The sequence below is a fragment of the Colletotrichum graminicola genome (genome assembly GCF_000149035.1).
Source record: "Colletotrichum graminicola M1.001 genomic scaffold supercont1.9, whole genome shotgun sequence".
NCBI classification, from domain to species: Eukaryota; Fungi; Ascomycota; class Sordariomycetes; order Glomerellales; family Glomerellaceae; genus Colletotrichum; species Colletotrichum graminicola.
Window position 1 is genome coordinate 166,452 of NW_007361013.1, and position 19,503 is coordinate 185,954.

The 19,503-nt window shown below is 54.3% G+C and overlaps 4 protein-coding genes across 4 annotated transcripts; 2 read left to right on the plus strand and 2 right to left on the minus strand.

The window, feature by feature from the left end:
* Nucleotides 1-550: 550 nt before the first annotated feature.
* On the minus strand, nucleotides 551-1,904 carry GLRG_03036 (uncharacterized protein; the record flags this gene model as incomplete). The annotated part of the gene is made up of 3 exons (XM_008093721.1): nucleotides 551-1,389; nucleotides 1,506-1,658; nucleotides 1,811-1,904. The coding sequence occupies 3 exons, from the start codon at nucleotides 1,902-1,904 to the stop codon at nucleotides 551-553; spliced, it is 1,086 nt and encodes a 361-aa protein (XP_008091912.1).
* A 2,370-nt stretch (nucleotides 1,905-4,274) lies between these two features.
* On the minus strand, nucleotides 4,275-5,227 carry GLRG_03037 (uncharacterized protein; the record flags this gene model as incomplete). Its single annotated transcript, XM_008093722.1, has 3 exons — nucleotides 4,275-4,770; nucleotides 4,830-5,051; nucleotides 5,115-5,227. The coding sequence occupies 3 exons, from the start codon at nucleotides 5,225-5,227 to the stop codon at nucleotides 4,275-4,277; spliced, it is 831 nt and encodes a 276-aa protein (XP_008091913.1).
* Nucleotides 5,228-11,217: 5,990 nt separating this feature from the next.
* Nucleotides 11,218-12,975, plus strand: GLRG_03038 (SMI1/KNR4 family protein; the record flags this gene model as incomplete). Its single annotated transcript, XM_008093723.1, has 3 exons — nucleotides 11,218-11,228; nucleotides 11,318-11,370; nucleotides 11,432-12,975. The coding sequence occupies 3 exons, from the start codon at nucleotides 11,218-11,220 to the stop codon at nucleotides 12,973-12,975; spliced, it is 1,608 nt and encodes a 535-aa protein (XP_008091914.1).
* A 1,435-nt stretch (nucleotides 12,976-14,410) lies between these two features.
* Nucleotides 14,411-15,074, plus strand: GLRG_03039 (uncharacterized protein; the record flags this gene model as incomplete). Its single annotated transcript, XM_008093724.1, has 2 exons — nucleotides 14,411-14,503; nucleotides 14,652-15,074. The coding sequence occupies 2 exons, from the start codon at nucleotides 14,411-14,413 to the stop codon at nucleotides 15,072-15,074; spliced, it is 516 nt and encodes a 171-aa protein (XP_008091915.1).
* Between the last annotated feature and the right edge of the window lie 4,429 nt (nucleotides 15,075-19,503).

The following is a 19,503-nucleotide window of genomic DNA, read 5'->3' on the forward strand; positions in this document are numbered from 1 at the left end:
GGCCGTCGCCTCACGCTTTCGTCTTTGGGATGAGAATGCGCATCGTCACAGGCATAGTTATACTTGCCCGGGCGGCGTAGTAAAGAAAAAGCCGTGTGTTTTGCAACACATGGCCAAAAAACCCAAGAGGCAACCCAGGCAAAACATGGCCGGTATCCCTCCGCGTCATCATATCACTGCGTGGGCTATGTACTCAAAGGTGCGAATCATATCGGCCTAGTGCCTTGGTATCTTATTGAGTATCTGCTCCACTTCCTACGGCTCTGCGAGCCTGGTAGAAAGACCAACTATCTAGAGTCGAAAAGAGCCAGTTTTTTATCCTTCCGTTGTGTTCATACATACTTCCCAAGGTCTTGGAATCCTTTACCAAGGGGCTAATAGAAAAGTGAAATCCAACGCCAATCCTGGGTGATGGTGTCCCAGGGACCCGTAAAGAAATAGAGTGGAATCGACAGGTATAGCAAGTGGCGAAACGAAACTCACGTGTGAAGGCAGACCCAAAGTGTTTCCCATTCCCCAACGTCCCCTCCTGCCTGCTGGTGCAATTGTCTTAGATCTCGCCATCGTTGCCCGTGTAGGGGTCAAAGTCGCCACCGCCATGTCCCATGCTGTCAATGAAGCTGAAGTTGAGCGGGTCGTCGTTGAAGACACTGACACTCTGGGAAGGATCGAAGCTGGAGTGACCAGAGTAGCTGCTATTGGAGACGGGGTGAATGGCGGGCTGAGCAGCAGGTTGAATGACTGGCTGAGCAACAGGCTGGACGATAGACTGCTCATAGGCAGAGGCGGGGCTCCCAAAGATCGATTGCACCTGTGCCTGCTGCTGCATGATGGCGGGCTTCATGTCGACAGCGGCGGGGAGTTGGTAGCCCACCGAGTTGTCGGGGGTGTTGACTTCGCTATCGGAGGTGGTCAGGTCGACGGCGGCGGCCTGGGCAATGTTGGCAGCCGCGGCGATAGTAGCGGCACGGCTCGGAGTAGCGCTGCGGCGAGGGTTTGGGGTATGTCTGTTCTTGGACACGCGGCCATCGAGAATGTGATCGCGAATGCGGCTCTTGGAGGGTGTGTCCTCGAGTTCGTTATAATCGACGTCCTCATCCTCCTCTTCGTCCTCCTCTGAGACTGAGATGGGGGCAGGCTTGAGCTGCTTAGTCTTTTTGGCTGTGGTTGAACGACCGCCGCCCGAGACGCGGGTCTTGGTAGATGGGGTGCGCGGCTTGCGAGGAGTCGAGAAGGCGCTGGAGGTCGCGCTAGCCGGGAGGTTCAGTGCGGTAGCAGGGTTGCCGCCGCTGTTGGCCGTCTGCTTGAGAGACTCGGCGTCCTTCTTGATGCCTCGGAACTGGAATTGAATGCCATCGGCGGTGGATTCACCGAAGAACTTGGCAATCTCTGTTGTTTCGTGTCAGCAGGTATTCACGATCAGACGGTGGCTGGATGGTATGTATTCGCGGCATAGTCAAGTGGGGGCATAAGGAACAGGCTAAGAGGCAGCAAAGCAGCCTTACCCTTCTTCTCCTTGGGCAGGTCTACGGGGATGTCCTTGCAGTCGACGCCCTGATAGGTTGCCTGTTGAAGCGTCCAGGTATGGTTGCGGATGGCTCTGAATCGATGATTAAGCGCATCCTTGGTCATGTCCGATCCATAGAACTTCTGGATGTCTGCCGTACGTCAGAAATGACGTCGACGATGAGAATCGGAGAAGACGAGCAATATTGGAAGGAACAGACGACTAAAGTGAATGACGAGAGAAGGAGGCAGGGATAATTGGGGTGATGGGGGCAAGACGAAAAAGGAGAGAATTAGATCTTACCCTTATAGTTCCACTTAACCTCGGGGTGGGCAGCCACAATGGCACGAAGAAGGCGGGCCTGAGCCTCATAGGTCTTAAAATTGGCGGGAGCCATTGCGATGTGCGATCTTTCCGGGTAATATGTCAGTATACACACGGTTTATAAGACAATCATGGGCCAAAGGAGTGATTAGGGTATATGGGCGGCAGCCCGACGAGTGAACATGTTCATACCTTGTGATAGGACCAAAGTTGTGTAGATGTGTCTTGTCGGGGGTGAGGCTTCTGATGAAAGTGTCAGGTCTGGATGTAATTGAAGGTGATGAGGTGTGAAGTGAGATATTTGTGTAATGGGGTAAGATGTATCAGACGAGAAAGTGGTAAGTGAGGAAGAGAAGGGGAGGCAGCTCAGAGGAGGAGAGGAGGGCAGAGTGGTAAGAGGACGAAGGCAACCAATATTGGCAGGAGCGAGTTTCTGTGCACTCACTATTTAGGTAATGGAAGGAGAGAGTTCTCAGTTTGAGGATCTGTAAACTTGAAGAATGCGGTTGATGCCTTGAGGTAATCTCTTGGACAGTGCGGTATGGTGCTTAGTGCTGAAATCACTGTGTAGATGTAAGCATTGAGCCTGGAGGCTGAAGGTGAATGGAGAAGAAACAAGGTATAGGCAGATGCTGGACGTGTGGTTACTCTTCTGAGGGAAAAGGCAGGAAGCTGGTGGATGAGGTCCGGGAGGCCAGGAAGGAAAGAACAGTGAAGCTAGGTATGACTTACCTAGGTAGGTACGTAGAACTGGCGAGAGAGCACTCAGTGCTTGTGTGGCCGACTTGACAGCCAGGCCTACGAAGGATGTTAGCTACCGCTTGGTCAAAAGTTGATAGCGCTGAGGTTCAGATAGCAAGAAAGCAAGAGCAGCTTGGAGTTTTGTGGTCTCTTTTCGTGGGCTGGTTTGCAAAGCCCCCAGGAAGTGTCTGGACCGAAGGTGCGTGCAGCTACCAGACTGATTACTCTGTCCAAAACAAAATAAAATCACTCGATGTGATCACAGCACTGGCGCACAGTGATGTAGATAATAGAGTCTGAATGGTAGGAGCCTTCACACTGTCACTTACACGGCTGCACTCCAAGAATGTCGACTGAGACTTCCATGGGATTTCAACTGCACCTCATACCAACGCCTCATGTTGGGCAGGCAGGACTCGCAAGGGGAGCAACCAGTTGGCATAGATCCAGAGGACCAGCTTGCATGCCATGCAGAAGGCTGCAAAGATTGCGTGAAACAGGTAGGACAAAGCAGGACAGAAGCCAACATTAGGCACTGAGGTCGAGAAGGGCTCGTAAATGACAAGAAGAATACAATTGCGTGCTTACCTCTGAGGTGATTGTTTTCTGGTCTTCAGTCTTGTACAGTCCAGTCGCTTCCAGTCAACTAGAGACCGACTATGGAGTTGCTGTATCTCGGTTGATGATGCTCTTTGCGAGCCTCTTCAAGTCTTCTTTGGGCAAGACTAAGACTATGGCCGATGAGGTACAAGGAACACCCAAACTCTCTAGTAGAAAGGTGCTGGGATGAATGTTGCCGAATGTTAAGCCAACATCTGAGCTGTCCAGAATAGGTTGTAGATCATCAATGAGTTGCCAGACGTACCAGCAGTATCGAATGGATAAACCAGCAGATCGCACGCGCTTGAAGAGGATCGCAGGCTTCAAGTTAAATTGCTGGTTGGCCGGGTGAAAAGTAAACAGATATCGAAATGGGGACAAAAGAGCTGACTGTGGGTCGTAATGTTTAAAACCGTATCCGTAGGTATAAAATAATTAAGAAGCGTTTTTTTCAAGGAGCGAATTTGAGTAAGTCGGTATTTGGCATGAGGTCTCTGGCTTGCCAACGGCCTCGAGATCACGATTGAGGACGATGGTGTGGTTCGGCAGTTGGTAGTTGGGTGGCCAACTTGAAAAGTGGGAGGCTGGGAGGCTCTCGAACTCCTGAATTTCCGCGATGCCTGGTGCTTATGGGATAAGGAGGTACTTTGACGAGAGGATCCTTAGCAGTGCGACGGCTCAGAGTTATTACGCCTTGCTTCAAGAAAGAACATCACACTATAAATTGGGTATCCAGGCAACTGTACTCTAGAATGAAGGGCATTTCTTACGCTGTTTGTGATGCCGCAATTTCCTTTGAAAGACGACCAGCCAAGTAGTCGTTAACATCGAGTAACGGCTTCCGCGATCACGCAGAGACGATTGAGCTCACCTCGCTCAGCAGAAAACCCCTGCATTCCCATGGTAATTACAATTGGCCCCATGCTCTTGGCTCCTGAAACTCCCTGTCTAATCCCTGTCTAAGCTACCGCCCAAATCTTTGCTGTATCTTCCTAAACCTACAACCGTGCTATGTGAATCGTGCACGTCGCTGGAAACCAGAAAAGACGGTGGGAAACCCATTGTCGCACTAAAACACGTGGGAAAGTGCACAACCGGCAATTTATCGCGGCTCCTTTCCGTAAGGACTCGAGGTTCTACGGCCAGCGGGGCTAGACCTCCCGCTGACGTGATCCGCCAAGGGCGGCTTGTAGACGCCGTTCGGGTACTGAGGGTACTGGGACATGGGGTGTTCTTTGATCTCTCCCTTCTCGCCATCGCCGTACATGAGGTACTGGACGCCGAGGAACGAGTCGCAGCAGGCCTGGAAGATACCACAAAGCTTGAAGGCCCAGGGAATCTCGGTCGTCGAGGTGAAGAACCAGAACATCTTCATGCCGTCACCGATCAGCCAGCTCGCCAACACAGAGAAGCGGAAGCCCTTGCAAGACTTGGACCGCACGTTTGAAAAAATCTGAGGCAAGGGCAGCGTCGCCTCCACCGAGAGACCAATGTAGCCGATGAGCGTCGAATAGGTTTGGTATATGGGTCGCACGGGGGCGAGGAGCAGCTCGCAGACGGTCAGGCCGATGAAGAGGTAGAGCAAGAACTGCCAGTAGCTATGATATATGTCAGTCGCAGGTCAGCGAGGCCGGCACACGCAAAGCCAAGGACTCACGGCTTGGGCGACTTCCACTGCCAAAAGTGGTAGGGCCTTTGTGCCCCAAATACGGGTCCATCGTTGACGTTTGCAAAGGGCACCGCAGCTTCTCCTCCTTTGGACGACGGGGGCAGACGGTGGTCGAGAGCAATCTTGAGCAAGATGACTTGCATCACGATCATCAGAAGCGCTTGTATGAGTAGGGCGGTGTCGAATCGCGCGCCGGGCCAGTAGAAGATCCTGTGGGAGAGGTAAAGTATCAGCTTTGCTCCGGAAGCGACGGGTTCAATGGGATTGACACACTTCAGCAGAGACGCCACCAGCATTATCAGCGGGATATCGAGAGAGAAGCCGGCGCTCGACTTCTTTCTGTGCATAGACAAAGCCTGGTCGCTGTAGGAGAGGACTGGCGACATGATGAGGAAGATTGGGGCTAAGTAGCCCGCAAAGGACGTTAACCAGCGCATGGTTACGATGGAGTGATTTTCGACTTTGCAGCGCGCAAGAGGTTGGCACACGCGGGCGACCAAATCAGGAACAGTCAAAGGAAAGATTTTGAGAAGTAGATGGGTCAGAAGAAGCACAATTCTCCCGTCCAAAGATGCTGGCGAACGCGTCGAAACTTGCAAGAAAAGAGGTGACGAAGCGGGCGCGGCGGACGCACTGGGTTGCAAGCGGGCGGTCGCACAGTCGTTGAGGCCGATCTGAATTTGGAGAAGATGGGTATTTTTGGGGGAGCCAATGAACAGCCAGCCAAGACAAGTCGGATTGCCCACCAGTGAGGACCAAATTGCTTGTTTTTTCTTGCGCTGACGTACCTACGTCGCATTTCTGGCTTTCGCAGTATCCCTTGGGTCTCCTCTGTACCGCGAAAACCAGTGGGACAGTCTTGACGGTGACAAGGTTTATCAGTCCCGGCAGTGGAGAGCACGAGCGGAAGGTAACAAGGGAGAGCTGCCACCTGACTGCCACTCGGACACACGACACGGCACGAGGGATGCTGCCGGAGCCCGAAACTTGGCCCATCTTAGTATTTACTATGTATAGTCGGGACTTGCGGCGGAAGGGTAGGTGCGCTAGGAAGGGACGGGCCCACTAAACCCTTCTTTACTAACGTCCATTGCATCCGTAAGGCGGTGATTGGTACTTGAGATATGCCAGCGTGCGCTATAACCAGTCGGCCTGGAAATGTTTTCTTATCATGACCTGCGCTCGGTTCGGGCTCATCGGATGGTAACTTTGCGATGACAGGGATGAACCGTCTCATTGTTCCTGCTCTCGCCTTTTTGTCCCATAGCATATGGCAAACGAGTATTCCTTATGCCTTGGCCTTGAGCTGCATGTGCCTTGGGCAGAGGTGGCGACACGCATTGATTCTTCGCCAGGAGGGTGTTCTTTTTTGCCTTCTTTTCTTCTAGGCCATGTTCTAACACTGGCTGGCGGCCCCTTGTGACTCACCAGCCACATTCCGATGCAGGCCGACAACAGCAGTGACAACAGGGGCATCCCTCACGTTTGTCACTTAGAAGGGAGAACTTCAGCCCTAATTCATGCGCTCCTGACGCCCAAGCACTAAGCACCAGGAGTGGAACACTTGAAGTTTGGCCTAGAGAAGATTGTCACTTGTCATGGCCACAGCGAATATACAAATATAGAGGGGGAAACTGACAGGGGAATGAAGAAAAAAAAGAAGAATCCGCGCCACTCCAGCCACAAAACGGAAGAGTGCCCTGCCAGCGACATTGCGGCCGCGCTCGGCCGGATTCAACGGTGCGACTGCAGCTGCGTCCGCTTTCCGCAAACCTTCAGGAGGCTTCTGCTGCAGGGAAATAATGGGGCTCGACAGGGTCGGCGTTGGTCTTGTCTGTGCCCAAGCTGCGGCGTGCGGCTCTGTTGACAATCCCAGAGCTCGATGACAAGGGAGACGGTGTTTCTCGGAACAGTATGCCTAGGCCTCCATGTACCGGCGTCACATATGCCCGTGATTGGTCGGAATGATTCATCTTGGTAATAACAACATCCAGAGGGCTCTCGTATGGAGTATGCCTGGACGTTGGAGCAAACACAGGCAACATCAAAAAGCTGGTGCGGATGCAGCCAGCCTATCGACCATGAAAGGTGAAGGCTTATCGCGACAGCTGGTATATGGCCAAGCCACCCCATGTCAAGGCCGCCAAGCGGACCAGTTTGTGAGCCCAAGAATGATCATCGGGCATGCCAGGTGGAAAACCAACAGCGTTGGGAGCAGCAAATGAGTGGCACCATGTGGGGCGAATCCGAGCTCAAGCCAAACCCAATTCGCACCGCATGTCGTCGGCCGTTCTCGAATTTTCGAGATGGCGAGTGTCTAGAGCTAACGATGTCGCTCTCCATCTCATAACGGGAGTCATGATGTTGTGGTGAAACTGAAGAGAAGCGAGCTGCTGCCTCGATTCGTGAAAGCTCCGTAGGTAGACTTGACGATTCGGCGATCCACTTCTCTGGGAGGCCCACGTTGGCCCAAGTGCAGGCATCACGTCGATCGCACCGAGGAGAAGTAAAGGAAAGACCACGAACGGACAAACAACGGTTGCATCAACGGGACCCGAATTGTGGACTGGAAAACCTCCGCCATACCTATTGGCACCGAAAACCAGCGCCAGCGAGTAATGACTTTGGCAGTTAGGATCTGCTGCTTGGTTAGTGTTGGGGATTCCGCGGGCCGCAGCCGAGCTGGATATCAAATGCAGTTGGCCCAATCAATAAAGCCGCAGGTTGGCGCGGGACGAGGAAAGCCGACCCGACAAGAGTTGGGTTGATCACCGTTCTGGTACAACGCCGACTTCAGGTGGCATGTACACGTATGACATTTCAAGGTGAGTGTCACACAGCTGGGCGCAGAAGAGAGGGCGGAGAGAAGGCGAGAGGGGGCGAGGGGAGATGACAGACAGGAACAGATACCGTGGGAATATACGGATATGTTGAATGGGCTTAAGCCGTTCTAGCCGTTGGATGTCGCGAATGTATTCCGTCACTGCCGGTCACTGCCGGTCCCTCCCCTCCCTCAGGCGCCTTTCTCAGCAGACGATTCCTACCCTAGTTGCGCGATAGGCCTCGGACGATTGGAGAATGTGGCAACGGGGACCCATGCATGGCGAGTCGCAACTGCCCGAGACCGAATGATTCAAGCAACAGAAATAGCGCAGGGAAGCTATTGGTATCCGTACATAGGATAGAAAGCGAAGAAAAGAAAGACTGAGAAACGTTTGGCTAGGTACTAGTAGTCGAATGACGGAGAGTAGGTGCCACACGAAACTGCCGCCGACCCCCATGTTTTTGGCGCTAGTGCTAGTGTAGCGCAGCCTGCCCCTCGCCCTCCCACCCAATCTCAGTCTCTCTCTTTCCTAGGTGGCTGCTTTCCTCCTTCATCAAGCCTTGATAAGTACCTACGGTACGGATAGTGAGATCGAGATAGCGTGCAGCCGCCACCGACGCCAGGGCTTTTGCCTACTTGTCGCCGTGCGCAACGTTGGGGTGATGTCCCTAATTCAGATCTACATCCGCATCCAGCTACTGCTGACATCTCGCAGGCCTTACTTTACCTCCGCGACAGCGCACACCTCGCCCTTGGACTTGGGCGAATTGCCCTTGTGTCGCTGTAATGGAGTACAAGATGAAATTCGAATAAGGGTGTTTGCTTGACGTAAAGCGCTCGTCGGAAACGTCCTAGTGTGGAGAGGAGACGACGGCCAAAAGCCGGCACTCATCTCGAGCCCTGCATGTTTCAAGATGCTTCTTCTTGGTTGGCCTGCGAAGCGGCAAGGCAAGGCAAGCTGGCAAGCAGACAGAGAGGAAGAGAGAGAGGGAGAGGCGAGCGACCGCCGGCCAGATCCAGGGTTTCGCTGGCCTTAGTTTTGTTTCGGACGGTCGTCCGTGGAGGCAACGGTTAAGTGTCGATGCAGAATGTTTCTCCTCCTTCTACCGGTTCGGGGAACTCGCCTAGAAAACGGTTTGTCCTTGGTTCTTTGTGTTTTGTGTGCGTTCGTTCCTTGGTCTCTGCAGCTGGCCCCCATGTCCGAGACCTTTGGTCCAGAGACCCCTCGGGGCTTGGAGCCAGAACACGTATGTATCAAATGGAATGGGAAAAGGCCAGGTAGGGCCTGTTCCGTGGAGCTTTGGGGGCGGTACATGAAGCTGGCCTATCCCCCGTAATCATGGAGACGAGGAAAATTGATGCGGCCCAGGGGGGGGTTGGCACTGAATCAAGCCTGCTGGAAATGAGACTTGCATGCGCTCGGGAAGGGGGACGAGCCCCCCATCTAATTGCAGTTTATGCTCTTGTATGATGGCCAATGGTCCACGTCCGGATGGACCGAGGTGCTGTCCGCAACCCGGGCCGTGGCCATGACAAAGGAACGAGAAGAGCCTGGAGGCAGCCTTTGTTTGTGCTAAGATGATGGATGGATGAGGACTCCTCCTCATGCCGACTAGTTACCAGTCGATGCAGCGGGACGAAAAGGAACGGGCAGTGGTGCGTGTATGGCATCCTAGACGGTTACTCCATGTTGAAGCGTCGTGGCGCAGTGCGTAAAGTACCTCTCTATCAGCTCCTGATGCTAATTCCATTAGCCAGGGGTCTCAACAGCAACCAGCGCCGTTCCTGAGCAGCGACGACACCACCTCACCATGATATTGAGCACCCACTCCACTCTCCCACTTGCCCCTCTTTAGCGGCCCTTTACACGCTCGGTCGCCCCTGTCTCCTATTATTTTGCCCTCTGGCCTGCAGCCTCCTCTTCCAATGAGATGCTACTCCAAAAAGCCGGTAAACGGAGGGAATGAGAATCATACCTAGAAGGCCGACACCCGCTCAATGCGTCCGTATTCGAGTTCCATTTCTGACAACGTATCACATGGCTAAAGCCCGTCACATCACCCACCCCTAATCCCAAAGTGACAATCCTACCCTGCTTTGCCATTATTATCCCGCCGTTAAAGTGACTTGGCCAAGGCTTTTCCACAGACATAAGCAAGGATGTACCAGCTATAGCCGTGCCTCGACAACTGTATACGTGCCTGAGCTACGTGTGTCTTTCGAGTGTGACAAAGTGTATTTGCAGGCAATGCACTCCAACATAGTCGCATCTGAAGATCCAACCAAGCTTATCGTCATTATCCGTCTGGACATCGCTGCCAACCTTTTCTCCCTTGTTCATCATTTTCGTCTCCTCTTTAGCCGTTACATAGCCTCACATCAAACCCACCCCCCCCCCCCTCTCTCACTTTCATCACCGACCACATCGACACTCGCTCTTGCACCAGTCCCTCCACCTTACCCTCCCCTCGCTCGGAAACAGGCCGTCGAAGCAGCGTCCTGGCTTGCCTCTCGCCTGTTTCTTGTCTAGGACCACCCGTTGCACTGCTCTTGCTTGCTTGCTTTTTGTTGGCTGGTTTTGGTCTTTTCTACTCACTCCGACAAGGAAGGCACCGGTTAGCATTTTTAATGAGAAAGGAGATGCCAGGGGTCCCCCCCTTCTCTCCTAAACCGTTCTGAAGGCCCCACACTTTCACTCGACCTCCCTCCTCCCCCCTCCCTCTTCCACGCCCACTGTCCCTTTCTCGCCTCTCTCTGGCTCTCGGAGGAGACAACGCTGACAACGGGGCCCCTGGAGTGCCACAAACCACGCTGCTACCCACCAAAACGTCTCCCACCTCATCATCTCTCACTCTGGCCTTGTTCCTGCTGGCTCATCTACCTACCTACCTGGGTACCTACCTAGTGCACGAATGCCATCGGACTTTCAGGCACTAAGGTACAGCTAGCTACCTACTACACTGCTTTTCTCTACGTTGCACTAGGAGCTACCGCTGCGCTTGCCCTTATCCAATCCTCCTCGCCCCCCCCCCCCCCCCGACTAGGCACTGTGGAAGCGCGACGGGTTCACCACGCCATCGTCCCCAACTTTAAAAATTCCACGTACCCGTCGGACATAAACACAATCCAACCCTCGCGACCCGCCCCTGACCTGACTGCGCTTCTTCGGAACAATACTCTCTCTCGCAACTCCCGATTCACTGCCCAATCTTCACCCTCTCGCTGTGTCGCCCTAGCCTCTATTCACTTTGTCACTAGTCAACAATCTACTGGTGGTCGACCGTTTTCTTCCTCTCCCAATCGCCACCCTTAGGGGAACCAACCCATCAAGGACATTTCTCTCCTGTCTTTGACGATTCGGCCGTTACCCCTAACTTAAACGCCAGCGACCAAAGGGGGCAAACCAACTTTCTTCAACCCCCAATCTTCGCTGCTCTTTCTTCGCCTTCGCACAACCGCAACCGGCCTCACCCGTCTATTTTTTTGTATTCTTTTACAACCCGGATCAGGATCATTGTCTCGTCAAACAGGCCAGGGGCCCCATCGCCAATCATGGCGTCTTCGTAAGTTGACATCCAATCCTTCTCGCTGTTCAGTCCCCTTTTTTTTTGGGACGCAAAGGAGGGCCGAGACACTAACTATGCGACCACAGGCTCGGTGCGGCTTTCCGCTCCCTCTGGCACGATCTGACCAGCTACGACCGACGTACGTTTGAAATCACTTCGCAGACTGGGGGTTCATCATGATCAAAACTGACGCATCCCAGACTCTACCGTTGACTCTCCCCACCGAACCGGTCGACACGTTCCTCTGAACCGCCAGAGTGGCATCCTCACCTCCGTCGCGACCGCCTCCGAGTCCCGTGCCGATGTCTCCTCCCCCTTCACGGAAGACTACAACAGATTCTCCCGCGATAACAACTACCTAGGCGGTGGCATGCCCTATACCCCGACCAGCCCCAACCCTTCGGCGCCCTACTCTCCAGGCATGAGGTCTCAATCTGCCCGTCGCGAGAGCCGGGTGGATGGCTTCGAGCTGCAAAGTCCAGGGGATGTCCCCATGCAGTCTTTCCAGGACGGTTCCCCTCCTCCGCCTCCAGTTTCCCATTCGTGGAAGAAGATCGACGCTTGGGCCGAAGAGCACTATCCCGAGCTCTTTGATCAGCTCTGCGAGGGCTGCACAGACAACGATCTCAACGAGTTGGAGCATCAACTGGACTGCTCCCTGCCCCTCGACGTGAGGGAATCGTTAATGATTCATGACGGCCAAGAACGACTGGGCTTGCCCACCGGCATCATTTTCGGCTCCATGCTGCTTGACTGTGAGGAAATGGTTCAGGAATGGGATCAATGGCGCAAGGTCAACCAAGAGTTTCTCTCAGAAGCGGCCTACGCCAGGCCCGCCGCTCTGCCCAAGGCTCTCGGCAGCAGTAGCGAGGCCTCGTCTTCCAAGACACCGGCCTCGCCCGCTGCCGCGAACAACGGTTCGTGGCGCCAGGACCTCATCGCTCGCCAGGAGAGCGTCCCTCCCAACGCCATCCAGCGCTCTTACGCCCACCCGGCTTGGATTCCTCTCGTGCGCGACTGGGGTGGAAACAACCTGGCTGTGGATCTCGCTCCTGGCCCCAACGGAATATGGGGACAGATTGTTCTCTTCGGCCGCGATTACGATACCAAGTACGTTATTGCTCGATCTTGGGCCCATTTCCTTGCCACGGTTGCGGACGACCTCTCCAGTGGCAAGTGGTTCGTGGATGAGGAGACCAACGAGCTCAAGTTACGGGAGTTTAAGGAGACGCGTGTTGAGCCTCCCTACTTCGGCATTCTGCGATGGCGCATGGACCAGAAGTATGGCCGTAGAGCCGCGAAGCGCAAGTCCGTCGTACCCTCCAACAAAGGCGGTTCTCCGGCAGGATCTGGCGCCAACTCCCCGTACACGAGCCCGACGGCCGAGCCCAACGGCGAACAACGAGGAAGATCGATGCAGCGATTGGGGGGCACCTCTCCGATGGCCAGCCCCATTCGCCCTGGCTACGGGAAGTCCAGCCCCCTCGCACGAGTGGCCGAGGAATCCGCCCTACCGGAGCTGGAGACCAACGGCCTCAAGCAGCCCACGAAGCTCGTCGAAGTCGAAACTCCACGACCGAGCGAGGACAACGGCAAGGGTTCGCGCGTGTCGCTCTTGGCGCACGTTGAACCCGCCGAGGGCGAAGGCAAGGAGAACCAGAACCCCGTCAGCAACACAAACGGCAAGGCCAACGGGAAGCAGGCCGAGGTATCGGAGGAGCCGATGAAGGAAATCGAGATATAAAAGGTGTGCAAAACTGGATACGACAGAACGACGATACGGTTTTCCCTACTCTCGGGGCCTTGTTACGCGACAAGGCTCGTCATACATCAAAACATTGGCGTTTGAGGCGTCCGTGGCTCTAATCATTATGAGAGGACGTCCGCAGGGGGTCATACAACATTGAACCTTATTTTTTTCTTCTTTTTCGAGCATCAAGGAACACGGCGGCTGGGCTTTTTTCTTCTTCGAAAGTCTCTTCTTTTCTCTTTTGGCTCTCTTTGGAAAGGGCCGGGACCGGGATACACCGAGTGGGCATTGTCTCTATCTCGAATATCCTGCAGTCTATGGACATAGATGCGCGGATACGTACATTTGCATCAACCTGTGTTGTTGGCTTGCCTAGGGCGACGGCTTTGCGGTCGTCTCTGGACGGACGTCGCAGACCATGGTCTCCTGGTGGAGAAGTATGAGACGCCGATTTCGTGGGCCGATGATGGCAGGTGTGCCAGTAATTGTTAGTGTACTATAAGGACCTTTTTGTCTACTTTTTCATCTCAAGCGTTCCGAGACGGGCGTGGACAGGATTAGTCCTCAATGCAGGTCGGCCGTGACGGCTTTGGCCAAATCGTGTTTCCCAGGGCCCCTGTGCCGTGTGTGTATAGCAAATATGCGCCTGCTTGGTTAAGTTGCGGAGCGTGGTGGGAATCCCCTCATTCCCTCGGGCCCCATGCATTGTGACCGAGTCGTGTTGAGCGGGTGTCCAATGAACCTAGAACATCACGCACACCCGGTCCGCACCGACCTGATCCACGGCGGAAGATCCACGCCGCATCTTTATGTCTCGTCTCGTCTATGGGCCGGTGCTCGTGTCGAGTCCGAGGCAAGGGAGGTCAGGATAGAGTCGGTAAACGAAGAGCCCATGGTGCAGATTCTCTGTCGAGAGTTTCAAACAGTCTGAATGCACTGACAACTAGCCACACTACTGGAAAGCGACATTAGTCATTGCCACGAGATCGAAACGTGGTCATCCTCATCGCCTCACCCATGCATGACCAGCAAGCACACCGAAGATGGACATGCACGTGATATATAATCACGTGATGACCAGAGCTCTGGAACAGGGATCAGGTGGTGGGGACTGTGACGCCTCAGCTGTGCCGGATCAACGTCAAGGCGGCCAACATCCGGACCCTTCGTCACCTCCATCCAGCCTTACGCCGAGTAGCCTACGACACCACCCACGAACCACGCCGCCGGCCGAACCACACACCCTCTGTAATTCCAATCTCGAAACAACACACTCTGCTCTCCCTTGCACTCGTTGCTTCGTGCGTTGGTCAAAGCACGCAAAAACCGCCCCCCCCCCAACACCCAAAGTGTGCCCGAACGAACCGTCCGCGACGGTCGCCGACTTTAGCTACTTACCCATTCACACCCGAACACCACACACGCAACCATGGAGGAGGAGCGCCTCTGGAAATTCGGCAAGCCGGAATGGCTGAATAGCATCTGGGCGCGTAACTCTGGCGTCTACGGCGCCGGAGCTCTGGTAAGCTTCCCCCTCTGTTAGCCTGCCATCTACTCAGGTCTCGTTCGATGCATGCCACTCCCCCCCTTCCATCCTCCGGGACCATCCAGGCCCTATCGAAACTCGAAAATCATAGCTAAAACTTGCGTCTTTTCCTCCCCCTTTCCAGTTCTCCATCGCATTCTACGTCATGCTCGATTCGGCCGTCTGGTCCAAGTCGGCCAAGAACGGCTCCGACACGCATGTCACCTTTGTCGACTGGCTGCCCCTCATCTTCTCGTCGTTGGGCATGCTCATCATCAACTCGGTCGAGAAGGCGCGGCTGTCGGCGGACAGCTTTTCGTACAGCGGCAACGGCGTGGCGTGGAAGGCGCGTGTCGTGCTGTTCCTTGGCTTCGCGGCGCTCGCGGGCGGCATGGCCGGCGGTGTCACCGTCTTCGTGCTCAAGTTCGTCGTGCGGGACGTCACCATGCCGGCGCTCGGCATGGGCATCGAGAACGTGGTCGCCAACGCGCTGGTAGGGCTGAGCAGCGTCGTGCTCTGGGTCAGCCAGAACATGGAGGACGAGTACAGCTACAATCTCGCCTTGTGAGAGGGGCCTTTCTTTCCTGCTCAGCCGCCGGGATCGGTTGCTGGAAGATACTTGGAGACCCAATTGGCATTCGAGGCGACAAGCGGTATAAGGACGGAGAGGCAGATTGTAGGAATTGGACTGTGAAGGGGTGGATGTGTAATTATAACGCTAGGAACTCTGGGGGGCGTATATGGGTTTTGACGTTGGCGGTATGGCGATAGGTCTACAGTTCTTATGTGAGCCTTTTCTTTGTCTGCTTCTCTCTTCCAAACCGTTTCCCCTGCTTCTTTCCTTCAGCGCTCTGCTGCATGCCAGCGATGTTTGTTTGCAATTTATCAGAGAACATCATCGCCCTGCCGTGGCAAACACTTCGTTTCGCTATACTATTCCCGTGACAGGATGGTTGAGACGGCTCGAGGACAATACAAGTTCGATGATGATCAGAAACGAGGGGTAAACCGGATCGGCGTCCGGGCAGGTTAGCGTTTGACGCGAGGGGGGGCTATCTTATTCCTCCAGTTCTGAACCGCAGCCGAGCGCTCCGTCCAAGGTTCACGCGTCAGGTTTGAGAGAGAGAGAGAGAGAGAGAGGAATTGATAAAAAAGGGTCGGGGCACAGCTGATATCCGAATTCCCTGCTCGTCCTCGCTCACTCGTATCAGAACGTATGAGGCGGCAGCGACAAAGCAGCGAGGAAGAGCTCCACCTCTGAGGAGGGTTAAAGCAGGCCGCCCCTCCTCCGTCACTTGGGGTATACTTATAGGTACACGCTCCCCGCGAGACATATAGTACGCAGCGGGAAGGGGTGTCGGTTCAGGCTTCCTGGCGGACCTCTCGTACAGAAACCGACCGACTTCGGTACCGGTTCGTCTTTCGGATTCCGCCGGGACGGGACCACCCTCTGGCCCGGTGGGCAAGGTCCGTACAGTTTCTGCTTCCGCGAGAGGCCCCGGTGACCCACGACATCGACCATTGTCTCCCCACCCTTGCATTCATGGCCTGCGTGTGCTTGACGAGGCTTGGGTCCTAAACAACCAAGGAAGCAACTTGGCCCGCGAATCAGTCAATCAATTAACACGACTACATCATCATCTTCAACACCTGCTGCGACCGGTGTACGAGTTGACCTTGGTGGCGCCGGCAAATCAGTTGATCTGGGAGGATCAAAAGACCAGGACAAGAACAAGAAGATGGACGTGACCAGGGCAAAGATGGCTTTGGACAGTGGTCTGGGGTCACTGGGAATACACATCTTGCAGGTCGTAGATTTCCTAGAGTTCCTCGGACTTTTGGTCGTCGCTGATATTTCGAGACGCAGCCACGCGGCATGGGGCTCGCGGAAGGCCTTGACGGGGTCCGACTCGTCTGTCGGAGCGAGCCGGCGCGAAGTCTCCCTCGTTGGAAACGTATCTCTTGAATGCAAGACACGGAAGAAACCCCTCCCTCAATGTCACTTCAGCTCCCGTGTATGAGCAGGAAATTCAACCCCTGACCACCTAGAAACTTATTCTTTCTTCCCCATAACCCCCCTTTTATCATTTATTCTCAATATTGCGATTAATATCTTATGCCAGGCCTTCAAATGCATGACTATCGGTTTGAATCATACCGTCATGTCAACGGACGGCTCGAGCTGGCTTTTCAGATCGTGGAGCGCGTATTCTGTCAATGAGCACAGGGTGCGTTGACTTTCGGGTAGAATGAAGCACCGCGTCTCGGAATTTCTAAATCTGTTTTGTCACTTCTCTGTTTTTCTTTTCTCTTGTCGTTCTTGCGTATGTCCTAGTCTATTTACAAGGCCATGAGAGACCAGTACCGACGAATAGGATAGTTAGTGTCACACCGACACAGCATCGAAGCAGCTGACCCGGTAAGGTAGCCTCGACAATTGGGGGGTTCAAGTGACGACTTACCCCCAGAAACTGTCCGAGTTCATGGGCAGCCCAGGGCCGTGTCCTTGACGTACGGGTGATAGTCCGGCAGTATATCGAGAGCTTTCCTCGCACAGCTCCAAGGAGCAAGGTTTTATTATCCTGTTGTCCTTGAGACTTGGACATCCGAAGCCTACGGCTCTTCTGATCTACCTGGAAGGGAATGCCGGGCGAGGAGAATGGGCTGCCTGTTCGACAACCTACACGATCGATTGCCTCTTTTTTGGCGGAGAAACGTTCTTGAGCAGTGCGAACTGTCGTCATGATTAATGTACATTTTTTTGACTTACAACACCAACAGCAGAACCGCAGTCGGATCCCGGGCCGCTTTGCCTTTGACGAAAGCAAGAAAATAACCTCACTGAGTTGAGATGAGATGGTACCCGGCACAGAAAGCTTCCTTTTCCATCGTTCCCTGGGCTTCGGCTTCCGGTGCGGGGGACCCGTTTCTATTATACTGTACGGACCGGCCCCCGAGGGGCGGCTACGACGACAATGATAATAAAAGGCGAACTGGAGACGTGCTCAACGGCCGCTATCTGAGTTTATCGCTAACAGTCCCTGCTCAGAAAGTGGCGGGCAGCCCCGGTTGACCCTTCGGCGACGTTGCTTTGATGTCCCCATCTCCTTGGTTCTGCCGAGGTGGTCCAAGATCGTCGAGAAGTCTCCCCTTGGGACGAGAACCACCGACTGGTACGCGCAGCAATGTCCGGGCTTGGCGCTGTTGCCATCGGAACCTTGAATTAGCATACAAAGACAGCCGACGTCGTCCCTTGGGTTAATGTACTGGGTCCGGACAGTCGCCCCTGTACAGCCATCGGGGAGGGTGATCCATGAAGATGATGGCGAAATCTAGTACTAGAGTACCTGTAAAGATGTGCCCAGCCGTAACGGGTTCATAATATCTACAGCGCTCGACGCTGTCGAGAATTGGGGACGTATAACCAGCCAGACATTGCATCTCTCGTCTCATCACCAAAGGTCCTGGTAAATCGAGGTTTCTTCGTGGCGATTGGATACTAGCCTCACGGCAATGACTCTCCTAGAGTCAGAGAGTGCCGGCAGAACCAATGCCATAGAATCCAACACGATTATGCCACACACGAAAACCATACAGCTTCCACGGCCCGACCCGGTCAGGGATATCAGACTCTTGGTGACGGAATGTTGGGCAACGTTGCCGGCCCGAACCAGACTCACCGATAGTCTCTCCTACCTACGCCCAGACCTCAAGCATGTTTGGGTGCCCCTGGGTTTAGCAAGACATCGGATCCCATCCGACTCGACCAAAGGGTATGCAGAAGATAAAGAAAAAGAAAAAAGTACCAGGAGTTCGGGTGTACTCTAAAACCTGGTCAGTCAAGCCCCTAGACACTTGCCTCAATGAGAATGAATGACACCAAGGTAGCGGAGCCGCCATAGGCTCGTAACACGCGAAGGAGAGCCAGTGTCTCGTCCCAAAGTTCAGTCAACAATTTAGCGGTGAATGGGTAAAGGGATATTTTGTTGGGACAAACGTAACCCAATCCAAAACCAGAAAGAAGGAGGAAAATATTTTTCGACGCTGTTTCGTCACCTCTCCATCGGCAACCCGGCAGTCGGTGAGCCACGGTCAACGGTTGTGCACCAACAATAGGGCAGAAAAATTTGCGGAAAAGAGTTGCAGAAGCTTGCGACTTTGCACCGAGACGAGAAAATTATCCTTGCGCGCCCGGGCCTGCAGAACCGCCCATCATCGGCAGACATCGTTACTGACCCCCTAGACCCGGGAGCCACCTCATTCTGCCGGTCCCGTTGGGCGGGAGATGCGTCCTTAGAGCCATCGAGCATGTACGTGAGACGGCTTGCTGTGAGGTGCCACGACAAGACGCGGCTTGTCAGTGACGGCGACTGCGTCCGAGAAACGCGTGGAAGGGCCTCAGTCAGTCGATGGAGCCGATGCCCGACTTGTCTATGCCTCCCTGATCAGCAAAACATGTCACCTTTCCTGGTCAAAGTCCCTTGTGTTGCGATAGACGGCCAAGCTCGTTCGATGACACCGGTGCGATTGGACTGTTCCTTTCAGGTCTCACCGGTGTCAGGTGGAGAGTCAGCCGCTCAGAAGCTTACATTCAATGCCAATTGGTGAACCCATCAGACCAGAGTGAAAGCGAATTGACAAACACGCAAAGTAGCTGAAGATTCCACAGCAAGTGAAACAAGAAGCCACCGGTAGGGAGTCGCTGGCACCATGTGAACGGGGCGCGCGACAGCTGGTTTCCCGAAAGACTGGCAGCGCACTACGATGAGGCGTCTTTGAGGCGACTCGATGATGCAGGTGAACGAAACACCTCTGCGGTTATGGCACAGAGCTCTGCAGCACAGTTTCCCAGTGAGGGCAAAGCAACCACGCCATGTCGACCTGTATTACCGATGCTAGGGTCGATTTGGGCGATGGTGGTACGGGTTTAGCTCAGCATGCGAGTCGACCAAAGTGGACGAGGTACAGCAGCTCGCAGGCAACCAGTCAGATTTTGT